This window comes from Colletotrichum karsti (genome assembly GCF_011947395.1).
Source record: "Colletotrichum karsti strain CkLH20 chromosome Unknown Scaffold5, whole genome shotgun sequence".
Taxonomy (NCBI): Eukaryota; Fungi; Ascomycota; class Sordariomycetes; order Glomerellales; family Glomerellaceae; genus Colletotrichum; species Colletotrichum karsti.
Genome location: NW_024065905.1, coordinates 1,292,046 through 1,317,305, shown reverse-complemented (window position 1 = coordinate 1,317,305; position 25,260 = coordinate 1,292,046). Strand labels below are relative to the sequence as shown.

Genomic DNA, 25,260 nt, shown 5'->3' with positions numbered 1-25,260 from the left:
CGGAGCTTGATGTACTGCTACAGGAGGAAGGCAAGTTGAAGCAAAAGCGACCAACGCTGGAGCAACTGAGAGATGTACCAGAAGAGGAGGCTCTTCTCAGTGAACGCACACAGACTCTGTAGGGAGAACAAGAAGATGCGGCGGCCGGACAGCGCAGGTCTACTTAGTAATTGACGCACTACGGCTTTTCATGTTTTGCCGGTATATCAAGAAACATATGCCCCTTAACAACTATTGCCACTGAAGAACGACTGGATGGGAGGAATTGACTGGAGTGAAAAGGCTTGAACGCTTGAGCTATACGGGCTTGTGTCTATTCGCGGGATGCAAAGCAGCTACTGCGCTTGCTACGTGTTTTCTGGAGGACACAGTGGAATAGGACGGATTCCTTTCCTCCTTGTGTCACGCGATCGACCTCTACTTTCGGACTTCCCAGGCCTTGAAGCACAATGAAGCATTAGCAGACGGAAAGCTTTGCAGCAATCTATGTTAACCTAATTCAATGGTTAACATAGTTTAATGAATCCGTGGTTCAGCGGTTCTGATGTAGGTTTCTCCGAAATGGTCTCTCCACACAACATCACTCCATGTTGACTCAGTTCGGAGATTGGCAGGAAAAGACTCGTATCATGCAACACCTTGAGGGATAACCGTCCGTATAGTTCGGAGATTGGTCACAAACTGTTCTTAACATCAACCGCGCCGCCAACCGTAGTGTTCACGTCCAATAACTAGTCACGACCAATTTCAGTTCTTCAGTTATCAACTCATCATGGGAAAACGCCGGAATCGCAAGGCCCGTAGTAGGCGCAAACCAGACCCAAAAGACCCAGGATCCCCGGCAAACACGAAATCGAGTATTCTACAGCTTCCTGTAGAGTTGGTATCGCAAATTATCGAAGAACTCAAAATAATCGACGCAGCCATGGTGGCGCGAACCTGTGCAGCGTTATGGATCCTCACGCACAAAGACAGAGACTGGAAAGCCACGCTACAGGATCTCCATCCTTGGCTCAAACAGGGTTTCTGGGGCCGGCTCGCTCACGATTCGCCTAACCATTGGGCTTGCCGAGTTTGTCTCACGCTTCATCGCATCAATAGGCGTGATACACCGCGGAGTGGATGGAGGCCGGCTTGTCAGCGAAATGAGGTTCGCGTGATGGATCATTGCTACAAGATCCGGCAAAGTCATGTTCAACTGGCTTTGAAGCTTTCTTCACTCGGAAACATTCATCAAAAGTACCTCCAGAAGATAATGGCACCGATGTCGCTTGACAGTCGTGCCTTCTCAAACTCTATTCTGAAGAGTTACCGAGCCACACCCAAGATCGTTCATGGTCACTTCCTTCTGGAGGTGAGATGGAACCTCTATGATCCCTACGGAATGTGTAGCATGTACGACAAGCTGTCAGGAAAACACATGATATGCCCGCATCAAGTACTATTGTCTACGGCCAGGTACGAATTACTGGATTGGGATAGGCCATACTGTTATCGATATCCGTATTTTGAAAGGAAATTCAGGGAAGCGATGTATGAAAAAGAAAAGGAGTTCAGCAGCAGCTGCGAGGATTGTTTCACAGACTATTCGATTCGGTGTCTTGATGAGTTTACAGCAGACATAACTGCTTGGTATGATTTTGGATACGACGAGTGTCCGCGAGGGCCCGGCTGGTGGGACGCAAACGCAGGTTGGGAGAAGCGTTTTTACAATTGGGGAGGAGAGATTCGTAACCTATACAACGGATGCGTCGGTGATAGTGTTCGTTCGAGGGAACTTTCGGGGCAGGAGCCGCTGTGGAACCGGGCTGAGCGGTTTAACTGGTGAATGCCGCTAAGGCACGAGTGTGACATCAAGAGTGATGGAGGATATTTAGGCCGTGTTGATAGTAGATGTGCATTATATGGTATTGGAACGCCAAGGCCTCTATACCATGTGCGCTACAATGTGTATCGGAACTTGAACTCTCGTCAGCATCTAGCTCCGTTGACTGGGGATTCCAACTTACGTAGGGGTTTTCGAAGTCCGTGTAATCAGCTTCACCATATTCCTTGCCCTTCTGAGCCCTCTCCTCAACAGTAAGTCCATCGGAAGCCATGTCGGCATCTCTCTTCTTGTTCCGCCTCACCAAGACCCATCTCCAAGTCAAGATGAGCGCAAACTCAAGGCCGAAGCAGACGGCGCAACCGATTGTGCCTGGGGTGTACTTTGGCGCGTCTTTTTCCTCAAAGATCTGACTTCCAACCATGTTGCCGACACAATATCCCACGAAAGTGAAACTACTGGTGATAGTACGCTTTGTCCGGCCGGCCGTGTTGCTGGGAATCAACGTCCAGGCGAGAAACAGGCCTAGGACGAAAGGAACGGTCATGAAGTAGCAACCCCATTTAGTCCACTTAATGGCTGGATCGTTATCCAGTAGAGACATGCCCATGAAACCTGCGAAAGGCGGGAGAACCGAGGAGGCCATGAACCAGAGACGTAGGTTCGAGTACTTGGTACAAGTAAGACCTACACCGATGAAAATGATCACGGAGAAGACGGATCGTGGGATGTCGATCAGAATCGCCTGAAGGTTGGCTTTGCAGATTGTTAGGCGAATCATTGTCATCAGGAGGCTGTGGGGGTTGGGGGGGTTCTCTTACTGAAGCCGAAGGAGGTGATGACAATGCTACCAAACGTCGTAAGGCCTCCGTTGGGAACGGAGCTCAAGAACGCATTGATTCCGGCAAACCAGAAACAAGGATCGACGAAACATTCGCGGACTTGCTTCCACTTCCAACCTTTCAGCGCAGTGCGATCGTTGCCGGTGTTGTTGGACCTGATGCGAGCACTTGCCTGGGAAAGATTAGCATACTTGGCCTGTTTTCGTTTGTATCACGCTGAATTACCATTTCCTTCTCTTCTTTAGTCAACCACATCACCTCAGACGGCGTTCCAAGTATCAAAAGGCAGACGCATCCTACAGCCGTAGTGAGTCCCCCAAGAAACTGTTGCAGATTCGGTCAGTATCAAAATTTCGTGACTAACTAACCAAGAAAACAGGCTGAGATGATATTCGATCGACTTACGTAGGAGATGTACCGCCATGGCTCAGCGCCAGCCTTGTTCTGCGTGGCCACGCCGATACCGTACATAATCAGCTTAGCGATGACGCCAAAGCCCGCATTGGCGCTCTGAAACACGAGCGAGCGAGAAGCATGCTCCTGAGTCTTGTACCAGGTCCCTACCAAGAGGATGAAGCCAGGGCTATGCAACACTCATTTGATTAGAGAAGTACTTCCTCCAGAAGGCCGCACATACCTGATACAACACTCGAAGGCTCCCTGAAGCTGCGTACAGAAATGCCAAGTTTAGCCGAAGAATTCATGTTTGTGTTCACTTGTAAAGGTCAACTTACACCACGAAGCACAATCAGATGGGTGAAGTTCTTGGCAAAGCCGATGCAAAGCACGATAATTCCCCAGCAGATCATGTATAACGATAGCATTCTTCCCATCTTGTATCTCTGGAGGATAACATTGCTGGGGAATTCGAAACACATGTATGTGATGTCTAACCAGCCATGTTAGTGGACTGTGGCTGCACAGGTTTCTGCATCGGAGATCGGAATGAGGCGGAACATCGACATACAGAAGATTGTCGTCAACCAGGAATACTGTTGGCCCACCAGACCGGTGTCCTGTCGCAGACCGAAGATAGCCTGGACACCAAGTGCCGTCTTATCGACTTGTTGGATGCCATAACAAAGCCACATGAGAGGAAGCAAGTAGCGGTCGACTTTCCTCTTCAGTTTATGAAACTCTTGCTTCGTGTAACGGGCCTCAGCCTCAACTGCATAGCTTCATGTCAATATCGATTTCATTTCGTGGGTATGCGGGGTCCTTTACCGAGGGTCGAGTCGCCGATGACCTCACTCTTCGTCTCCGACTGGTCATTGTCATCGGACACAATGGGGTTCTTCTTCTCGATATCGCGAGCTTCAACTGGGGATGCCATGATTGCCTAAAATCACACACCTCAAAGTGCGTGGAAGACGATATTGATTCAAGAAGATAGGCAACGGCAGTATTTGAACGACGGTTGGCACAAGGTCATATCAGCGTGAAGGCGCCATCGAGGGATCGGCTTATATCACTGCCGGAACAACCTCAGCCATTACCGGACGCAGCATGGACCCTTGTCAACTGTTGGCAGTCGAGATAAGGATTCCCGCGGAGAGGAGCATCTATCGGAGGCGACATCAAAATAGCCGACCAGAAGGCGGGACGAGCCCGAACGCGTGGAACCTGCTGCAGACCAACATGGACAGTCTACTGCTGTTCTTACATATATCTTGCCTCCTGATCGGACGATGTTGACTGCGGCTCCATCATACTTATCTGCCCTGTCTTGGCGGATAGTCTTCAGCATCGCGATAACATTAGACAGGCCTGAGAGAGGCCGGGGCCAGGCCAGATATCGGGACAAAGGTTACCGTCCCGGAAAAGATAATCAGACGAGCGGATGGTGTTATGCGGGGATGAGATTGTCACGTTCCATTGACGTACGCCGTGAAGCTGCATGGTGTCTTGGCTGGCAGGTTGGTTGATAGGGTGTGATCCGGGATGATAAGCGGAGGATAAGCCGGAGATGCGGGGTTGTGGCCGACACGAGGTCGACCTCCCCCGTTTGCCAGCCCAGTATCTCGTCTTTATTCAATTTGATATGGGTTTGGCTCTTTTGGTTGATTACTTTCAAATCGTCGCAGAAAAGGCGTCTAAGATGTGGATTTGCATGGAGCACAAGTGACATACAATGCTGACATGTGTCCTGAAACTTCCACCATTACACATGAGTGCAACTTGATGCAGATTCGGCTTTAGAGTTTGTATCTGAAATGAGGATTCTCCTTATCCGTGCGGTCACTGAATCCAACTTCGTTGGCCTCAGCCTCATCATGTCCGTCGTTGGCTTCAGTCCCGGCAATGCTTCCAATTCGTGCGTCACGCTTCTTATTCTCCCACCACATAAGAACCCCGATGCAAGCAGTGAAGAACATACAACTGGCATAAACTCCACAGAGAGCTTTGATAGCAGACATGTACCGAGGTGACTCGTCCGGGTCGAACATGAACGGCCCGATGATGTTGCCGCCGGCGTAGCAGATGAAGTTGAGGCCGTTGACCGTCATTCGCTTTGAGTGACCGGCGAAGTTTGAGGCCACTATAGACCAGTTCAAAATGATGGCTGCGCCAATGATGCCGAGAAGCCAGCAACAGGCTGTGAGTGCGAGACGATGGTCCAGCGGGATGAGGGCAATACCGATGATACCAGCCAGGGACGGGACCTGAACGAGGACGCTCATGAGGACAGTCATATTTCTGAAGCGTGAGGCGATGAATCCAGCGATTACGGTGCAGACTAGCTGAAATGCCCCATTGGGCAACTGCCAAGTGATGATCTCGACGGAATCATAGCCGAAGCCTTTGAGCAGGGAGCTCATGAAGTTCGTAATACTGCCGTTGATGATTCCGATGGAGATCTGTTGTAAGGCGACGCACCACACCCGCGGTTCAAGAAACGCCTCTTTCATCTGGTATGGAAGGAATTGGCTGTGCTTGATACCAGTGTGGTTGTCGGCTACGCGCCAGACCGACACCACGCGCTCTTCATGCGTGAAGAATTTGCAGTCGACTGGGCTCGAGGGGAAGAAGAAGAATGCAATGGCGCCGAAGAACAAAGTAATGACTCCGATGACCTAAGGATGGCGAGTGTTAGAATGCTGTAACTATAAAAGGTACGTATGATTTCTCTTACCAAAAAGATGAGCTGCCATGAGGCCAACGCGGTATGTGTCGTAGTGCCCAGTCCCCACGAAATTCCGGAACCCAGCATAAGAGAAATACCATTGCAACCCAGCCAGATGCACATTCGTAGAGGTTGTTCATCCCTGGTCCAAAACATGGACGTGACAAGCATCCATGCCGGCCCGATGCAGGCTTCCAGTCCGCCGAGTATGAACCGAAGAGTCATGATGCCGGCGAAGTTCTTGGCCCCGACCGTGGCGACAAGCAAGACGCCCCAGCATAGAATCATGATCGAAACGAACTTTCCGATGGGAAACCGCTGAAGGCACCAGCTCGACGGGTACGAGAAAACCAGATAACCGATGTTCGTGATGGATGCCACCCAGGAATAATCGCGGCCTTCGAGACCGAGATCTTTCTGCAGCCCATATGCGTTGGAATAGTTGAGCGTCTGTTTGTCTAGGAAAGAGAGTAGATAAACGAGGCACATCTGTGATTTATGGTCAGTTCTCATGCATTAAATGTCTTCGGCCACAATAACTCACAGCTGGAAGAAGGATGAAATCAATCTTTCGGAGGACTTTTTTCGCAATGGCTTCTCTCTGTGCCGGATCCATGCCTTGGGATTGGAGGTAATATTCATAGCCGATATCCGTATGTCCAGTCTCCACAGTGCCCTTCGCGATGCTCTGAGCATCTGCCTCGCCCTGCGCAGGCTCTGGCTTCATGCTGTTGGGGATATTTGAGGACATGTTGGCAGTGAATAGATTGATCTCAGCTTTGACAAGTCCGAAAGCCCCAGTGAAAAGGTAAGTTCAACTTGCTTTATATTAATTAATATAAAACAACATGATGCCAGTCACCAGTGCAGTTACATGCAGATCTGCTTAGAGAAAAGCGCAAGATAACACATACATATGCCCTAGGTTCTTTCCTAGATCACAGTACCGGATGAATGCGCTCCGAATGCTTTGCTTCAACTGGAAAAGGTGCCGTCACGCTGACAGTATTGAGTATGCTGTCTCTCGAATGGGATTCCGCGCGGGTGTGAAATGAAGGGACTCAAATGTGGATGAGATACCCCTCACATAGGAGCGCTGGTCCCGTGAACAGTTAGTTATCTGGCTGATGATTAGCAGCAGGTTGCATCTACCCCAACGCGCGGTCTCGGTAACCCAGCGCGGTTGCGGGTATGCCGATCAGTTCACACTCAATGCGCGGTCCCGATCTTATCATAGGAAAGGCTGGAAAACGCTTCCGCGGTTCGTTATCATTGTTTCGGTCTAGATATCGAAGAGTCTCTGTTCAGCAGCGTTGCTGAGCCGCAGTAATGCGTCGGACATGGGTCCGAAAGACTCCACCTAGTCGGGGATCACGCGCTCCATCGGACAAAACGCCGACCGGCTCCAGTCCCGGGTCCCGCGCCGGGAGTTTCCACCAACACGGAGAGACTGATTCATCCACTCTTCGCGGTTGTTTCTTCCTTAAGACTACTATGAGCTACCACCGCTATTGCTATTATTCCTCACTACAACTCCTTTAATGCCGTTACCCCTCCCAATTACCTGTTACTGCTCTTGTGCGTAATCGCTAGCAGTATTCGGCCAGAAATAATCACCGTGAAGTGGTGATATTGACAGCATAGAGTTGTTTTGCTCCTCATTTGGGACAAATATCTAGCCAAAACGACAAGACCCAAGAAACATGTCTGAGGCGAACGGAGCGCCGAAGCCATTCAAGGCTGCTATCATTCAGGACTTCTCAACAACCAAACCATGGGGCCCGATGACAATCGATGCTACTACAGGCTACATCCGTCGCGGAATCTCCCACGCGAAAGTCGACCACTACCGCGCGGCTGATGGCGAAGCCTTACCTCCGGCCACCGACTATGACCTGTTCGTCCTCACCGGCGGAACAGTGAACCTTCTCGAAGATGAGAAACCCGAGTGGGCGATTCGAGTTCTCGACCTCATCCGCGAAGTCTCTGTGCTCCCAAACACTAAAATAGTCGCTTTCTGTTGGGGTCATCAGGCGGTGCATTACGCTCTCGGTGGAAGCCTGGGGGTTCTCGCCGAGGGACCGAGGGTAAGCTAGCAGCCTAACCTCTTTTATTTCGTATTTCAGAAGAAACTTATTTTGCTCCGGCGGGATAGATTGCGGTGGAAGAGATGAACTTTACCACAGAGGGGAAGGAATTCTTTGGAAAGGATACACTGGTAAGTTTCGTCTTAGCCGTTCACACTGGTGCAAGCTGATCTAATCATCCCAGTTGCTGCAAAAGTACCATAAACGTTATGTGACGGCTTTGGCACCTGGGTTCACTGCGCTTGCTGAACGATGCGAGATCTCCAGTAGCGTAGAGAAAGGATTTATCACGTTCCAAGGTCATCCGGATCTCAGCCGCGAGACCGTTAAGATTCTGGTCGAGACGGACGATGGACTGTACAAACAAAATGAGACGACAGCGAGGAGTCCTTGTGGGAAATTATTCAGCAGCGATACGGCCGATGACGGAGGTGAAGTCTGGTTGAAGATCATGGATTTTGTGAGGAAGTAAAGTCTGACTGATGCGAAAGATGGAATCATGTTTTGCTACAGGTAACAGGGGGAAAGACCCATGTTGGTCTTCAGAGCGGGAGCTCCCCGTGCCGCACAGCTCCATATGTGATAGCAGTGTAACTATCAAGATGGGGCAATCCCATCTTTCAGAACCTCACCGTAAATGACAATTTCGCCATATTCACTTTGGCTGACCTCACAGACAAGCACAAGCTTTGGGTGGGACTTCGGCCTTTCGCATGTCGAGTTCCACGAAGCACGTCATATGCGCGACCGATTCGTCAGTCAGCTGGCGATATAAGCTGCGTGGAACTCCAAGAGAGAGAGGCAACGATACAAATTAAAGCCCTCAAGAACATTGGAAATATTGAAAAGATCTCGAAGACGCGATCCAGATCTCCTTAACGTGATGGCGCCTCGTTACTCAAGCGTTGCCATTATTGGTGCTGGGCCTTCGGGCATTTCGGCCGTGAAAGCCCTCAGTGAAGAGAAGGCCTTTGACAGGATTCAACTCTTTGATAGGAGAGAGAATATTGGCGGGACATGGTGAGTGGTCACATTGGACTTCGACGACATTGGCAAATAACTCACGGGCTTCAGGATATATGATGCGGTACCAGAGCCATTCTCGCCAAACTCTAGTCAGCCTATTCGAGATATTCCAGCAAGACTGCCACAGTCGCTACCAGCAGCTCCAGAGAATGTGACTGCTCGGACAGGCATCTACCCCTCGCTGGACAGCAATGTCGGTTCACCGGTCATGGCTTTTACCTACAAGCCCTTCCCGTCCATCCACTCAGCTACCTCAATCACCCGCTTCGGAAAGAGCAATCCCACTCATCCGTGGGAGAAAATCACCGGCTACCTTGAGGAGATTGCTGAGCCGTTCTCACATCTGATCACCCTCAACACTCATATTGAGCGGGTGGAGAAGGTCGGCAAGAAATGGCGACTCACTCTCCGACGGACGCAGCATTATTTCAAGCATGAGAAGAGAGATTACTGGTGGCAAGATGACTTTGACGCCGTAATCGTGGCAACAGGACACTACGGTGTGCCTTTCGTTCCTAATATCGCGGGGTTGAAGGAGACGTTTGCCGCTTTGCCTGAGAGGTTTGAGCACTCCAAGGCGTACAGGTCTCCCGAAGACTACGTTAACAAGGCAAGTCTCGTCATCACAGGAATGAGTATTGCTATCATCATGCTAACATCAAGGTGTAGAAAGTGGTGGTCGTCGGCGGCAACGTCTCGGCCTCAGACACCGTCTCTGAAATCCACAACATCGTCTCCGGCCCTCTCTACGTTGCCCAGCGCGGCTACAACGAGATCCTGAAAGACGCGTGGGAACTCCCCAACGTCGTCCTCAAACCCGAGATCACGCGAGTCTCCGTCGGCCCAGACAACTTGGTCAAACTCACCTTCAAAGACGGCACGGAAGTCGACGGCGTCGAGACGGTGCACTTCGGCACCGGATACCGGCTCTCCTACCCGTTTCTCCGCCCGGACCCGGTCACCCCCAGCGGCCGCCTCGCCGGTTTCTACCAGCACGTCTTCAACATCGCGGACCCCTCGCTGGCGGTCGTCGGACAGGTCAAGGCCGCCATCTCGTTCCGTGTGTACGAATACCAGGCCGTCGCGGTGGCGCGGTACTTTGCGAACCGGGGTGGGGGTCTGCCTTCGCCGAGGGAGCAGGACGAGTGGGAGGTGAAGCGGTTGCAGTACAAGGGGCCGACTTCGCAGTTTCATGAGATCAAGCCGGACTTTAAGGAGTATTTCGACTTTTTGAAGGATGTTGCAGGACCTCCCGCGGAGGGGACTGATGGGTATGAGTTGCCGGCGTGGGAGGATGAGTGGGCGGTGTTGGGTTTCGGGGTGTTGGCGTTGAAGCAGAAGTGGTGGAAAGAGTTGAAAGAGCGGGAGCAGAAGACGAGTCAGATCCAGGCCAAGCTATAAACTCCCAACCACATAGAAGAATTAGACATCTAGACTCTCATGACCATGATTGCCGACAATCAAAAGTTGCCGTATTATGAAGTCGTCAGATGAGGCCATCATGGCATTCTTGCCACACCTCATGATGTTTTCTCATCCTATTTCGACTTCTTCGCGGTTTTCGACTTCTTCAACCGCGAAGATGAGTCCGGTCAACTTCCAGACCCTCGCCAAGGGCCAGACTGCATGCGACATTCCCATGAATGTGGTTCCCATCATTTAGACCTCCCTATTTTGGATAATTTCCCGACAAAAGATCGCTCAAACCCCACACCAAAGTCCAATGGGGGCCAAGACTGCCGGCATCAAGTGGATTCAGAGGCCATCCTACATCGCACTAAGAGATTCGTCATTCTGGTGTGGAATGAGCAGTGCAACCATGTAGGAAAATTTAGAGAAAATTGTTTGACGATGAGCGCTTTATCTGGCAATGAGATTCGTGTTGAGACTGGAGCATGGGTTATGAGATATAAATTACATTAAGCCCAGTTGCTGTGCGGCTCAACACCACCCGTCTCATCGCCAAGTCAAGCCCGAACTCAAGATGGCCGAAGAACCAACCAAGTCTCCGGTCTCGGAGGTCCGCGACCACGCCGCGGCCTCTGAGCCGGTGAAGGCAGTATGGTACCATTCAACGCTGTTCAATGCGTTCGTCATTGGAGGTGTCGGTAAGTCGTACCTCACGAACGCCGGTCTAACTATGATGCTGACCGAAGCCCAGGCTTCATGGCCCCTGGCCTTTGGAACGCCATGAACGCACTCGGCGCTGGCGGTGCCCAAGAACCCTTCCTCGTCAATGCCGCGAACGCTCTCGTCTTCGGTCTCATGGGTTTCCTTTGCCTCTTCGGCGGACCGATCGCCAACCGCATCGGTCTCGCCCACACCCTCCTCCTCGGCGCTGTTGGATACCCGCTTTATTCAGCCGGTCTCTACTGCAATAACCGCTTCGGAAACGTGTGGTTTGTCCTTGTAGGCGCGGCTGCTTGCGGTATCTCGGCCGGGCTCTTCTGGGCTTCCGAGGGCGCGATCGCTTTGGGGTATCCCGAGCCGTCAAAGAGAGGAAAATACATGAACATCTGGCTGTGGTTCCGCACAGGCGGTCCGTTGCTAGGTGGTGCAATCGTTTTGGCACTGAATAACGATGCTGCGGCGAAGAAGAAGGGCAAGGTTGGATATCAGACGTATCTGGTGTTCATCGCGCTGCAGTGTGTCAGTGTGCCACTCGCGCTATTGCTCTCGCCACCGGAGAAAGTACAGAGAAGCGATGGCAGCAAGGTCATAATCAAGGCCGAAAAGTCTTTCTCTGCTGAATTCCGGGAGTTGTGGCGAGTCTCCAAGAGAAAGGAGATCTTGCTTCTCCTCCCGATTTTCTGGGCGGCGTACTTCAACCAGTACAGCGGAAACTTCCAATCTTACTACTTCGGAGTCAGAGCAAGAGCGCTCATCGGCTTCGTCAGCAACTTTGGTACGCTTTTATCCTCGCAGCTCATGAGCACGCTGCTCGACTACAAGGGCTTCAGCGTCAAGAAGCGCATCAACGTCGGCTTCTACTACGTCGTCGTCTGGCACGTCATCGCCTGGGTCTACGGCTGGGTCATCCAGGAGAAGTACACGGCGAACCCGCCGGCGTACGACTGGGAGGACAAGGGCTTCACGGAGGGCTTCTTCGTGCTGCTGCTGTGGGATTTCGCGCGCCAGGCGCTGCAGAACTGGCTGTACTACCTGCTGGCGACTAAGACGGACAACATCTCCGAGCTGGCTCGATTTTCTGGTGTGCTGAGAGGCCAGGAGAGTTTCGCGCAGGCTGTTGCGTTTGGGTTGAATACCAGGAAGTGGAAGGGCGGTCGGGTGCCGTTGGCTATTAACACGATTCTTCTGGGTGAGTTTGGATTCGGATTGAAGACGGGGGTTCCGGTTGCTAATGTGTGGCAGGTCTTGCTGTTTACCCGACTTGGCTTGTGGTTCGGGATCATGTTCCTGTTGAGACCGACAAGTTTGCGACGGTTGAGGAAGGGTCGCAGGGAGAGTTGGCTGAGACGAGGTTGTCGGCTGATGAGAGGAAGGAGTTTGCTATCGGGCAGACTGGTCTCGGAAGAGATGCGAAGATGTAATTTCGTTCAGATGGAAATCTCGTCTGCGAATCTTGGCTGGAGTAAACAGCATTAATGTCGCGTGGCCCTTGAACAAAGTGGCCTTCGGCTACTAATATACATACATAATAATTGATTTGAATATTGGGTGAAAGAACTCGAACATCAAACAAGATGAACTCTTCTGATTTGTATTGAACAGTATTGGACTTCACGGAACGGGAAATGCAAGGCCTCATGGGATCACATACATGAGACCAGGGTGTGGCAAAAGCATAAGACCTATCGCAGCACTTGTAGAGGTGCCAACGATAGCCCAACAAGAAACAAGGACTGGCAGAAATGGACAACTTTTATTTACGCTGATGGAGTATCATCTTCCACATGCATTATACAGCTTTCGACGCCCGGGACTTGTTATCCCTGTGCCTCTTCTCCTTGGCCGCCGTTTTCCGACGCTTCATCCACGACTGGTTCAGATTCCTTCGGTTCTCCCAGAACCACTTCTGGAACTCGCCGGCGGGCACTCCGCTGCCCTCGCCCTCGACGGCATTCTGCTCGGCGTTAAGAGTGGCCTCGATCTCCTGCTGCGTCGCCTCGTCCTCCTCTTCCTCGTCCGCCTCGGCTCCAATGGCCCAGAAAGGCTTCGTGCGATTCGGGTGCGCGGTGTCGGGCGTGGGCGCCGCACTTCTAATGTTGCGCCACGCGAACTCCTGCTCGGTGAAGGGGGTCATGGGCATCTGGCTGGTCGGCGCCGCGTCTTCCTCTTCCAAGTCGTCGTTGTCGCCGCCGCCGAAGAAGCTGAAAGGCTCGGCCTCCTTGTGGGGCTGCGGGGTCGAGTTCTCGTCGGGCTTGGGTCGCTTGTAAAGCGCTTCCAGAGGATGGACCTTGGCCGGGGTAGAAGGCGTCGGTATCTTGATCGTCAGGCTGACGTTGGAGCCAGCCGACCTGGGTCGTGAGGCATCGGCGGCCTTGAGGGCGGCCAGAGGGCTATCCAGGACAAGAGGTGCCACTACCTTGTCTGCATCCTCCATTTCGTCGTCAGAGTCCGAATCCGAGCTGCTGTCATCGGACGAGGTGCCGCTGCTGCTCGTGTCATCGTCGTCGACAGGTTTAGGCGCGGGCTTCGATGTTTCTGGTGCCTTCTTTGCAGGTGTCACGGGTTTCGCCTTGACTTCCTCTTCGTCGTCTGAGCTGTCATCTGAAGACGTATCGTCCTCTGAAGAAGTGCCGCTGCTGCTTGTCGTGTCGTCGTCTTGCGGGGGAGGGGTTGGGGCCTTGGCAGGCTTCTTCTTCTTCTTGGGAGCCTCACTCTCGGGAACGGGCGCCGTCGCGGTCTTCCTGATCTTCTCCGACTCGATCACGTTGCCCTGGGCGTCGATCCATCCCTTGCCCTCGACAAACTCTGCGGTGAGCGATTCGGCAGGCGCTGGCTTGGTGGCCTTGAGGAATGTCGGGAACTTGGTCGTCTTCTCGAACTCGTGAATGACAACCTCGCGCGACTTCTTCTTGCGCTTCTTGGGCTCATCGTCATCGTCTGCATCGGCCGGTTTCGTAGCTGGGAGTTTGGCAGGCAGCTTCGTCTTTAGCAGACACTCCTCCTTGTCGGTGTACTTGGAGCGTTCCTCCCTCTTCTTGTGCTTGTCCTTCTTTTCCTTCTTCTCCTTGTCCTTCTTGCTCTTCTTCTCTCGAATCTTGGCCTCTTCAGGGACAGTCCAGCCTCGCTTGACCTTTCGATCGCGCAGCTCGACGCCCTCGACGACGTTGTGGTCGCGCTTCCGCTTTTTCTTGGTGCCCTCCTCCTGCTCTTTGGACTTCTTCTTCCTCTTCTTCCCAGATTCCTCCTCTTCGCCGGGGACCGGGAGGTAGTTCTCCTCGGGGCGTGCCTTTTCGATCTTCATCTTCACACCCTTCAGCACCGAACCGTTCAGCCTCTTCTTGACCTTCTCGGCGTCGGCCTCGGGCAGCTCGACGAAACCGAAGCGCTTCTCGGGGAAGGTCTCAATCGTGTGGTAGGAGATGTTGCGAGCCTTGGGCAGCGAAGCCGAGGGGACGACGAGCTTCAAGAGGTCTTGGTCGAAAGGAGTAACGTGCAACCTCGTGTAGGCGCTGCCGGCGTCGGAGGGTCCAGCAGGGTCAGACGGACTCGTGGGCGTCATGAGGAATTATCAAGTTCAGAACCAAAGAAAGGAACGAGCTCTCGAGACGCCGTTCGCGAGCGTCGTCGTCGGCCGTCGAAAAATGTCAAAGAAAGGCGCTTTGATCTAAAAAGTTGGAAGCTCTCAGCTGGCAGAGGATTTTGCCGATCCAGCTTTCGAAAACCCTTTGTTGCGCAGGGATTCTGATTGGTCAAAATGGCGGTTCGCTCTGGACCGTGCCCATCTGACAGCGCTAGTCTCCATGCAGACTGGCCCACACATGCTTATGTCATCCGTATGCACTAACAATTATCACCATGATCTCTTTCCCAAAATGGAAATCACCAAAAAACACGATCATGACGCTTTCCTCGGATGATGCTTGACATGCATGGCTTTCTGGAGGAAGTACCTATCTAATCATATATAACTGACATGAATGGATGAAACTGCAACTTCCATTTGATGTCAGGCATGTCGAATGAGTCCGTCAAGGGAAAGGGACGCTCTCATTCGGTTCTTGCCATGCGGCCCATGCCTAGGGGACTCCTTCCTCACGATGCTGACCGTACCCTAGCAACTCTTTCCTCAACACAGCAAGTGCTGCACCCCGACGTCTTCCAAGTAACAACTTCAGCAACTGACATTGGATCCGTCGGTCTCTTCTTATTCTCTTCATTGTATTGACCCTACTCAGCTTCATGCGATGTGAATACTGAAGCTTCACCCTCTTCAACCTCGATTAGACCTCTGAACCTCGTCCACGACCTTCTTCGTCAACACCATTGTGGTCAGCATCTTCTTTCTGCATCGTCGTTATGTTGTCTTTCTTTCAGGACTGGGACCAGGACAGGGAAATGGCTGCTCCGGTGGCTGGACAGCAACCCAATGCTGCCCAGAATGCTGTCGCCGAACACAGTCTCCCTGGCGTCTTCGTCCCGAATTGCGCGGGAAAGGTCATCTTTCCTACGACGCGGCGGAAGCCATCTGGGGCACATCATCCAGTTATTCCGCCTGCGCCAACTACCATCGCCGACTGCAGCCTGATCAGCAATGGAAACGTCGGAAACGTTTTCTGGGCTCCGCCAGCAACGCCGGCCATCCGCCGACCTTCCAGATGCAGGAGCGTGGATGCCAACGGACAACTGATTCCCATCCCTCCTAAGGCATTTGGAGACACTATAAATGCTGGAAACCCTGCCGGTCATCAAGTTCAAGGTTAGCTTGACTTTTGTCACTCTGAAGAGTGCCTTTCTAACTTGTTTCTAGCGAACATTCAAAGTCCCTATGACGTTCCCCAGCAGGCCGCCAACATGGCTGTTCCGGGACTCCCGCAACTCTCGCAACTCCCGGTCCCAGACAATACCCCCACGTCCCAGTCATCCCAGCAATATCCTTTGCAGACGGCTTCCTCAAGCACATCGGCCAGACCTGTGCCCCAAGCTCGACCCCCGGTTGTCAAACTGAACAGTCGACGAAACAGCTCGAAACATGTCGTCGGTAGTCCAAAGAGACCTGGCTTGAAGCTGCGAGGCAAATCTCAGATTTCAGTACATGACATCGTCCGGAAAGTTCGAAATCATTTGTCTCGCCACCCCGAACGTCAGAAGGCGTCTCCTGGCAAAGCGGGTTCGAGTTCTACGTGCCAGCGAGGTTCTTGTCAGTATGTTCTTGACGACGGTCAAGTCCAAGATCTTGTCAACATTGTTGTCCAGGAAATCTGCGAGCATGGTCATGGCCCAACCGTCACGGGCGACGCTCTTCACAAAAGGTCCGGCAAGCGGGTCGAGGAGGCCAAGCAGGTGGTCAGAAAGCCCAGTTGCCTCATGAATGCCACGGATCCGCAACTTTCGAATGCGGCAGACCCTGCTACTACTATCAACGAGCCCCAGACTGCATTCTTTGCCCGGAGTAGGTCAGATGGGCAGGTCCGCGCCAAAGTCCGACCTTCGCAAGCTTCTATCACCACCATTCTCTCCAAAGACAGCATTACTAACATTCAATGGCACCCGGAGAGCGAAACAGCCTCTGAAAACGATGATGCTATGGACGTACCCACAAGCAGATCCACAGACGGCCACAAGATAGCGTCTGAGGGTGGATCGAACGAACAGTCTCGGCCAGGGCTTGACGAAGACCGGAAGAGTGTACCGAGCGGCAATGGCGATGGCGATCTAAAGAATAATCCTGAGAACGAGTCTGAGGACCCCATCCAGGTGGTCAAGGACTGTGGTCCTGGCCAGGTCAAGCTTCATACTCTCGACGACGAACCGAGCCCCGTTTCTGAACTCCAAACCGGCGAACCTTCGTTCCAAGGTTTCTCGATTGGCTCTCAGCTTGTATCTGAGATCAACGCCGAGATAGGGGACAAACAAGAAAAGGCAGAGGTAGAGCAAGGGACTGAGAACCGCGATCCGAAGCACAGCGCCAAGCAAAATCACCAGGAAGAGAACGATCCGAAGAGGGCTCATCCGACGGAGATGGAGCAGGACAACAAATTCGGAAAGACTCTCTTGAATAATAGGGACGAGATCCAGCAAGGCATAACGTCATTCCCCCCGCTGAACAAACGCCTCACCAATGAATGGGCTAGCCCTTCAACCAGCATCATTCACGAAGAGCGGGAAACACAGGATATGTATCATCTCGGTATTGACGCTCGACCTGGCGGTATCTTACCTATCCCCCAGACTCCAAACATGCCGCGAGAGTCGGTAAAATCTAATTCCAGCCTGTTTCATCAAGACATCTTCGACACAAATGGGCTTTCAAGCGCCCACAAGCTGACCAGGAGGGCATCTGAAGCCGTCATTCACAGTACCTCACGTCCTAAGAATGGCTCGATTCTGGAGCCACTTGGCCGTCGCGCGACAGACAGCAAAAGTCTGTCTCGCTCCCGATCTACCCATTTTGCTGACCTTCCCAAATTCGAGCCTCCCAAGGACGAGCCCAGCCTCCTACAGAAGCTCACACGCAAGCTGAGCTCGGTATTCCAGAGCCCCATGGAGTCTCGCTCCATGCGTGCGCCTCCACCATCCTTGGCGAGTAACCGAATTTCGAGAAAGGTCTCAGAGGTTCTTGACACAACTCGGCCAACCACAGAAGACGAGGAGCCAGAAGCTGGGTATGTTTCCGAGCCCGAGCCGTCTGCGATCTATCAAGCAATGACGCTGTCAAAGCCAGCGAAGACAGGACGACGCAGCATTTGTTCCGAAGATAACCCATCTCAGAAGGTTGACGCTATCACGAGCCTAAGAGGGCTGATTGGGGCAGGCGGACGGTGAGCTGGTCCGGTTGGGATTGGTTTACGAAGGGAATCGCGAGGCCGGTGGAGTTTGGACGATCCTAGCTACTACTCTGAAGCACCAGATAGACCCCTCCCAGAATGTCAACCTAATGAAACATTTACCACATGCTATGAGTGCTGTAGTCTTCTGAAAGAGCCGTCAGCCATCATCCGGAGTTTTCCACTAGTTAGACCATTTGTGATTTCTATCAACCCCATCACATCCAGAACCCAAAGAATAATTTGGAACCTAACAGACAATGAGGTCGAATACGTCAACGCACGACATAGAAAACAAATGAATTTCCTGCCTCTTTGAAAACATACGTATCACGTCGGAAAAAGCTCGGCCACAAGAAAGGACATCGTCAGGGTTCATTCAGGAGGCGAGGCTGTCTTGATCCCAGGCCATCTTGACATGTTGCATGCATAGGACCCCGCTTTAGCAAGGGAAAAGAGTTCGTAGTCTCTCAAACTTGAAGAGATCTCGTCATGGAACCGTTCAAAGGCAGCTTGCATAAGGTACTTTGCGCTCGATTCTGCAAAGAGACAAGAAGACTTCATGCATGCCTTCGGGTAGGCGTCTTTGGGTGGGTAGGCATCTACGGTCCAACTTACATCTCCCTTTCAGCCAAACAGATAGACTCCGGAGAGCTCATTCACAGACCACAGACAACATTTACCACATTGCAAGACAACAGGCCTTCATTATGTGCCAACTCTTGTACTGAAAGAGGTGAATTCAATGCTCTTGAAACACCACTTTTATTTCATAGACAGCCAGGTTGGAAAAGAGAATAGAAAAAGATGGCTCCTTCCTTCTCGGAGAGAGCTCGTTTGTTCCTGCCCTTTGGTGCTAAGGCAGTCTGCCGCGCCTGCTCCATCATGATGCCTTCCTGGTTCAGCAACGCACCTTCCCGTCGAAAGCCCCAGTTGGGACCCTTCTCGTTTGTTGCGATGGAAGGTACGCTCCTCAAACGAAAGAATGGAAGAGCAAGTCGCATTTCCTTCCATCCATCGCCATCGCCATCACTGTACTCTTCTCCCATCATTTAACACTTCTATCATCCCTCATCGTCGTTGGCTTATTCGGCCCCCAAGCTTCTCCCGACCTTCATCGTCGTCGTCGTTGGCCTATTCAGTTCCCAAACTTCCAGCACTGAGCCCTGAAACCATGAAGCTATCTCGCATCCTCTTCGTTGTCTTGGGTGCCTTGACGACCAACGTTCAGACTGGACCTGGACACGCATTGCCGCTTGCGTCCGACTTCAGAGAGACTTCTCTGTCAAGCTCCACGCCCAGGAAGATTTTCCAGAAAGCCTGCGACGTGTATGACAACACTATCGAGTAAGATACAGACGCTCATCCCTCATGTACGAGCTAGGCTAACTTTGGTGTCTGTCAACAGGACAAAGGAATCGATCTTCGACGGCCGGGTTCCCGATACAAGCACTGAACACGCAGTCCAAAACAGTCTCAAGTAAGATCCAGACGCTCAAGTGCCCCTCATGTACGAGCCAATCTAACGTTGGTGTCCGTCAATAGGTCGGAGACATTGGTGTTCGACAAGCTTGAGGATCGGATGGACGCCTTCAAGACGAAGTTGTTCGGAATCCGTTGATCGCTTGTCCAACGCGCAATTCAAGATTGCCAATGCCGACCCGTGGAACGGCCCGGCAAAAGCGTCCACAAGCGTATCCTCCATCGGCCTTTTTCTGTCCTTCGTTGGCTTTCTTCTATCATTCTTCACCTTCTTGAAGGACCGCATTATGAAGCCCACTAGTCGGTTGACATGGATTGGACGACTTGCGGGCTGGGAGAACAACACCGCCAAGTTCGACGGCCTGGAGAGAAGACTCGTGGCTTTGGAGAATCTCGCAGGCATTCCCGCGCCCAACACGCCCCCGCCTCAAGGCTTACCTGTCGCCACACCCAACTTGGTTACTTGTGTGATCAATTTGCTTGGTCGTACAGAGCGTATCGAAGGAGCAATGAGGGATCACGTCGGCTATGTTCTGGACAATTTGCCAGCCGTCGGTGACTCCCTCCTAACTCGCGTCAACGCATGTGACACCAACCACAACAATTTCCGAGCGAGTGTGGACAGCCTCAGGGCCAACGTCACTACCCTAGACAAGGGGTTCACGGCTCAGCTTCACTCGACTGGTACAGATATAACAACCCTACAGGCGAATTTGGCCAACCTGACATCCAACGTCACTGCCCCCCAGACTGGACTGGGTGATCAGCTTCGCTCAGCTGTCAACAATATCACTACAGTTGAGGCGAACTTGGCCAATCTGACATCTAACGTCACTGCCCCCCAGACTGGATTGGGTGATCAGCTTCGCTCAGCTGTCAATAACATCACCACAGTACAGGTAGGTGTGGCTGGGCTGATGAACGACATTACTACTACAGGCACGGGCTTGAAGGCTCGGCTTTCCTCGGCTGAGAGTCGAGTTGAAAGTATGGGCAATAGTATTACTGTCATCCAAGAGAGTGTGAAGAGCCTGAGCGACAATATCACTGATCCAAAGACCGGCCTGACTCACCAGGTTGAAGAACTCAACACGGATTTCAGAAAGCACCAGACTCAGACGAGTGCCCACATGTAATTCCTTTCAAAGGTGAGTCTTGTATTTTTACCCCATTTTTCCGTCTGCCCTTGCTTCATATTGTCGCTGCTTAACATCGGCCATGTCGTCATCACTTGGTGTCTCCCTCGGCTTGTTGGCAAGTACCCGCTGAACAAATGAGCTGACCATACCGGTAGATCGGAGTCTCATGGAGGAGTTTCTCATTGAGATCAGGGTCTGGAACATGGCTTTGTAGAGGTGTACAGTGTCGGAACCAATCTTTTCTCTGCATGAGCTCTCAGCTGTCTTTTCTGTTTGCCCTTTTCCCTACACCCACTCTCTGTCGTTGGGCTGTTCGCGTTCTATGGATCAAGGTATCGCCCCCTGGATTCAAGCCGCCTACGAAACTTAGTCCAGTCTTTACCATTCCTGCAATCATAAACTTCGCACCAGAACATATGTTTTGTTTCAACGTCCGACTCTGCGTTATTAAGTAAGGGAGCAATCAGCCTGATCAGGTCGTCAGATGGAGTGAGAACCATGTCGTTTTGCGTGACCCGGATATAACCCGAAGACACAGATTGACGTGACAGGTAGACATGATTACCGTCCCTTCGCCAGCTGTAGGAACTATTGCATACGTCGCAAAAAGTCCGATGTTCTCTTATCCCTGACTGGAAGCAAAAGGCGGTACCCCATACGGCTCTGTTGTACGGAACCACGCTCCCTATTCGACGATCTCCGCCTAGACAAGAGCAACGGCAAGGATCAAGTGCCCGCAACATTTGATTGCCATTAGAATTGAAATGAGGGCAAATAATATTGCCATGTCTTCTTATGAATTCCTCCAACTTCTGTTTTAGAAATGGGAATGTGATCGGTCCTCGCTCTGGCATATCAAAGAGTGGAAATTGCCAAACCTGTTCCATTATCCACATGCAATTACTGCCACTTGGTCGTGTTGTCTTTTTCAGTCCGAGATACGGCCCGGCTTGAAGTCTCCAGGCCTCAGTTACACGTTCTAAGGCCAATTGCGGACACTGCTGACAGCCGAAACCTTCAAGCGTTTCGAATACAACCTCCAGTTCCGGAGTTGCCACGCCATTATCGTTGGGCTTTGTCTCCTTAATCTTGGCGAATATGTGTTGCGTGGGGATCGTTATGTGAGGGCAAAGACGGATGGTTCCTTCAGAGCAGATGATGCACCGCCTGGTCTCTGCAGACTGGCGGCGTTGGTTGGGTGTGAAGTACGACCTCGGCCGCGTATGCATGCAGCCAGAACAGGCTATGCGGTCCCCAACTCGATACTGAGTCTTTTCCAGGTTGAAGTCACTGTCAGGAAGTGTTCTTCTCTTGAAGCACTCGTTGCAAAATGCCCGCTGCTTGGCGCGCAGAACGGTCATCGGGTCGTTGCCAAACAGCCCCCGTGTCATGTGGAACTGCGCGAAGTCCTTGCCCCGGTAGATGCGCAAAAAGGTGAAAGAGACTTGGCGCAGCATGAAGAGATCTGATATGCTGGCCAGTTGCATGATCTGGAGCAGCAGCTCGTCGGGGAGACGGATGATTCGACTGTGGCGTCGGTTTTGGCAAAAGTTGACCTCCCACGGGGGAGCGCCCGGGCGAGGGGTGTCGAAATCGATCGTCTCGGCTTCCGGAATCTCGGTAGAGATGTTGACATCGGAAGGCCATGTATGTATCTCCTGTGTAGACTCTGTATCTTGGGTAGAGACTGCGTATTTGGATCATTAGTATAAGCTCATGTGCATGTTTGGTCTACGAGAATCTCACCTCTGCACTCATGTGCCTTTCTGAATATAAACAAAGATAATAATAAGAGGTATCCGACGGCTTGGAATGTGCAGCAAGCTAGAATGAACGCCCAAGCAAACTCCATCGTGATGTTTACTGATAAAGTGTTCTCAAGCTGGGATTAAGGGGTTGTGGAAGTGAACCCCACCTCTCTCATTTGAAGTTGGGACCCAAGAGCAGTTTTATATTTTCCCGAGAACTTCTCATTGCTAAACACAGTGATACCAAAGCCACGTTGCTTAAACTTCAGCAGAAACTGGGAGAGAAAGAACCTTCGCAAAGGTCAAATAAGAATCGTAGCTTGGGTGGCTGAATACCTTTTTGCCTGACGAGTACCTGGTGGGTAAGGGCTCTTCATGTGGGCCGTGGCGTTTTGCATTGTTCCCAGTCTTGAGTCTTCACTTCTGTACCTTCGGGTCAGGTTAAAAGTTAAGAGGGTCGAGACACTACAGCGTGGCGATGGAACCTTCCAAAATGGTATTTCTTTCAAAGGGCAGGAATCTAGCTGCTCTAATACGGGAATTGACTCTGGAACTTCCTGCTATCTAGCTGAGTGTGAGTTGAAACCCTGATAGTTGAAGAAAATGACACGTGCTGCAGTGACCCAGCGTAATTTTACTTCAAGAGATTCATGGTCGAATATCTTTGATGGGATTCCAATTAATTGAAACTACACTCTCTATCGTTGTTCAACGCTGATGAAAAATTAGCTACATGAAACCAATAGCACGCCAAAGAGTGGCCAACAGGATTTCAGAGGCTTCTGAAGTAGGTACTGGATGATAATTCTTGTCTGGGATTTTAGCATGCCTTAATTAAATAACGCCCCTCGAGCGTGCATCTACAGTCTCTCTGAGCATCTCTAAGGCGGTGATGTCGTCATTGAAAGCCTCGGGAATTTTGCCAGTCAACGGTGGCTGCCGTGCTGGCAAGAATATCCACGGCAGGATATTTCGATTGTGGCCGTCGATGGGCTCCGGCATGAATTTGACGTAGAATGGAACCTTGAGCTCTTCCATCCGTACGCTTTTGCGCCAGCTGTCATCGTGAAATCTGGTGTGCGCCTCCGTCTTGATCTTATCGAAAAAGTAGCCGTCAGGGACTGCAGTCCGAGGCAGTGGCCTCCCCCAGTAATCCGTCATCTTGACATGGGACCACGTCGTATGAGCCTCTGTGGATCCCATCCTGAATACCTTCAAAGAAGACATCGAGACGCGCCAGTAGTCGAAGAACTGACTCCATTTGAGGTTGGAGTCATAGTATACCGCCCACGGGTCCCAGCTGTGGCCGCCTTTCCAAGACCCAGGTAAATAACCTTGGTTGGAAAACGCAATCGCGTTTCCGTCAATGCTTTGCGCGTAAGAGTTTTCATCCGCCCTCTCTGGACCCGTAGAACAGAAGGCAACTGAAAGTAGTGCGCACTCATCAAGGTAAAGCTCCCGTAAGCCATTTCGGCCAAGCGAGGCAACCCACTCTATCTGCCATTCATGGCTGAAGCAGTACCTTGTCAGGGAAAGAACTCCAAGGTGCGGAAATCCTGAGTCTGACCCATTCCCTGGGTTGATGAGACGGAAGTCGAACTTTGGGTAATATCCCCATAGCTCATCATAGTAGAGGGACAAGACGGTGAGGTTGCAAGCAGCAGACGAATCAAACCACTGCGGTAAGCATTTCGTGATATAGCGGAACTCGTTTGGCGACTCGAAAGTAGAAGACTCGGTAACTTCGTCTCGAAATTGTGTTCTCATGTTGTCTGGAGTGATCATCAGACTTAGGCTTTTGAGACTTGGCAGGGAGGTGATTTGTTTAACTGCCGGCCGCTTCCAGAATGGACAGTCGTTGGTTTCGGTTTCCTTGTAGTCATGAAACGTTGTGCCGGCCAGATTTGTGATGTTGAGCTGTTCCAAGTTGATGGTTGAGGACTCTTCTCTCAGAAAGTGCCAGTCCTTTGGCAACGTTATGCCGTTGCCTACGATCAAGGCTCTCAGAAGTCCATGTCGCCCATCATATCTGTCGGGGTTCCAGTTGACGTCCTCAATGACGCGCTTGCCGAGAACGCTGTGAAACGCAGCAAGCATGACCCACTGCCTGAAGAAATAACAGTCCAAGGCAACTGGTTCGAGAAACGAATTGTCAATATCGTGAGTGCGGTGGAATGCGAGGTTCAAGATTCTCAATCCTGAGAATCGCCGAATGAACGGCAGAGCGGCCAAAAAGGCTGATAAGGGGTTATCCGTGTCTGTTGCCTCGCCATTCCTTTCCCACGCGGCAGCATCTCCTCCGTCGCAGGTGATTTCTCTGACGTGTCGTTGAAGATGAGGAGTAATGGCAATCCTCTTGAATCTCTTCGCCCCGTTCCCGATCAATCGGATATGCCTGAAGGCTTCGGGCGTCGCTAAACGGTAGCAGGCCTTACTGATAAGGCGAAGTTGAAACCGAGTTTGCAGCGGTGTTTGGGAGATGACGAGTGAGAGAACTTCTGGCGGCATGTCCATAAGTTGAATCCGAGGGCTTCCCATGTTGACGGTCTGAAGGTCGGGCTGTGACCGACAGGCGGCGAGGGATGTTCAAGCGCGTGGCTGCAATCGGATACTTTTGCGTCAGCGTGCTTGGAGACGAGCGAGGAGGTGGGAAAGTGTGATCTTTGAGGCTGTGGACAAAAGTCCGCGGCGTTTATGCAGGTAGCCGCAAAGGAAGGATCAATGTCTCACGTGATGATTACGCCAATAAGTACTGTCGTCATCTTCACTTCTCGTGGGACGCATGCATGAAACGCTTGAGTCAAGAGCATCTCCGAGCCCTCATGAGAAGAAAGATCAGTAGACCGAACTCGTAAGCCTGCCGTAACTCTGCATTCTGATGCAGTGCTAAGTCCGTAACGCATAAACACACCAAAGGGACGATGCCGGACGACAACAACGTGGACAACAAGATGACAATAAACGACAACAGACAAGAAGGTGTTTTGTTATACCCTCACAGTAATGTCTATATAATATGATGAGTTATGGGGG

The 25,260-nt window shown here is 51.7% G+C and overlaps 9 protein-coding genes across 9 annotated transcripts; 5 read left to right on the top strand and 4 right to left on the bottom strand.

The window, feature by feature from the left end:
* Positions 1-674: 674 nt before the first annotated feature.
* Positions 675-4,000, bottom strand: CkaCkLH20_02401 (major facilitator superfamily transporter; the record flags this gene model as incomplete). The annotated part of the gene is made up of 9 exons (XM_038885120.1): positions 675-731; positions 2,010-2,581; positions 2,647-2,839; positions 2,893-2,991; positions 3,073-3,250; positions 3,305-3,333; positions 3,402-3,556; positions 3,635-3,835; positions 3,892-4,000. The coding sequence occupies 9 exons, from the start codon at positions 3,998-4,000 to the stop codon at positions 675-677; spliced, it is 1,593 nt and encodes a 530-aa protein (XP_038749908.1).
* Positions 4,001-4,862: 862 nt separating this feature from the next.
* On the bottom strand, positions 4,863-6,542 carry CkaCkLH20_02400 (uncharacterized protein; the record flags this gene model as incomplete). The annotated part of the gene is made up of 3 exons (XM_038885119.1): positions 4,863-5,741; positions 5,801-6,280; positions 6,336-6,542. 3 exons carry the CDS (start codon positions 6,540-6,542, stop codon positions 4,863-4,865), a joined length of 1,566 nt encoding a protein of 521 aa, XP_038749907.1.
* Positions 6,543-7,494: 952 nt separating this feature from the next.
* On the top strand, positions 7,495-8,350 carry CkaCkLH20_02399 (glutamine amidotransferase class-i family protein; the record flags this gene model as incomplete). The annotated part of the gene is made up of 3 exons (XM_038885118.1): positions 7,495-7,878; positions 7,947-8,009; positions 8,063-8,350. 3 exons carry the CDS (start codon positions 7,495-7,497, stop codon positions 8,348-8,350), a joined length of 735 nt encoding a protein of 244 aa, XP_038749906.1.
* A 411-nt stretch (positions 8,351-8,761) lies between these two features.
* CkaCkLH20_02398 (dimethylaniline monooxygenase) lies at positions 8,762-10,305 on the top strand (the record flags this gene model as incomplete). Its single annotated transcript, XM_038885117.1, has 3 exons — positions 8,762-8,898; positions 8,953-9,518; positions 9,578-10,305. 3 exons carry the CDS (start codon positions 8,762-8,764, stop codon positions 10,303-10,305), a joined length of 1,431 nt encoding a protein of 476 aa, XP_038749905.1.
* Positions 10,306-10,888: 583 nt separating this feature from the next.
* CkaCkLH20_02397 (duf895 domain membrane protein) lies at positions 10,889-12,455 on the top strand (the record flags this gene model as incomplete). The annotated part of the gene is made up of 3 exons (XM_038885116.1): positions 10,889-11,012; positions 11,066-12,223; positions 12,277-12,455. 3 exons carry the CDS (start codon positions 10,889-10,891, stop codon positions 12,453-12,455), a joined length of 1,461 nt encoding a protein of 486 aa, XP_038749904.1.
* A 368-nt stretch (positions 12,456-12,823) lies between these two features.
* On the bottom strand, positions 12,824-14,593 carry CkaCkLH20_02396 (uncharacterized protein; the record flags this gene model as incomplete). Its single annotated transcript, XM_038885115.1, has 1 exon — positions 12,824-14,593. The coding sequence occupies one exon, from the start codon at positions 14,591-14,593 to the stop codon at positions 12,824-12,826; it is 1,770 nt and encodes a 589-aa protein (XP_038749903.1).
* A 797-nt stretch (positions 14,594-15,390) lies between these two features.
* On the top strand, positions 15,391-17,856 carry CkaCkLH20_02395 (uncharacterized protein; the record flags this gene model as incomplete). Its single annotated transcript, XM_038885114.1, has 2 exons — positions 15,391-15,790; positions 15,842-17,856. 2 exons carry the CDS (start codon positions 15,391-15,393, stop codon positions 17,854-17,856), a joined length of 2,415 nt encoding a protein of 804 aa, XP_038749902.1.
* A 1,176-nt stretch (positions 17,857-19,032) lies between these two features.
* On the top strand, positions 19,033-20,476 carry CkaCkLH20_02394 (uncharacterized protein; the record flags this gene model as incomplete). The annotated part of the gene is made up of 3 exons (XM_038885113.1): positions 19,033-19,205; positions 19,267-19,338; positions 19,429-20,476. 3 exons carry the CDS (start codon positions 19,033-19,035, stop codon positions 20,474-20,476), a joined length of 1,293 nt encoding a protein of 430 aa, XP_038749901.1.
* A 2,585-nt stretch (positions 20,477-23,061) lies between these two features.
* CkaCkLH20_02393 (F-box domain protein) lies at positions 23,062-24,765 on the bottom strand (the record flags this gene model as incomplete). The annotated part of the gene is made up of 1 exon (XM_038885112.1): positions 23,062-24,765. The coding sequence occupies one exon, from the start codon at positions 24,763-24,765 to the stop codon at positions 23,062-23,064; it is 1,704 nt and encodes a 567-aa protein (XP_038749900.1).
* Between the last annotated feature and the right edge of the window lie 495 nt (positions 24,766-25,260).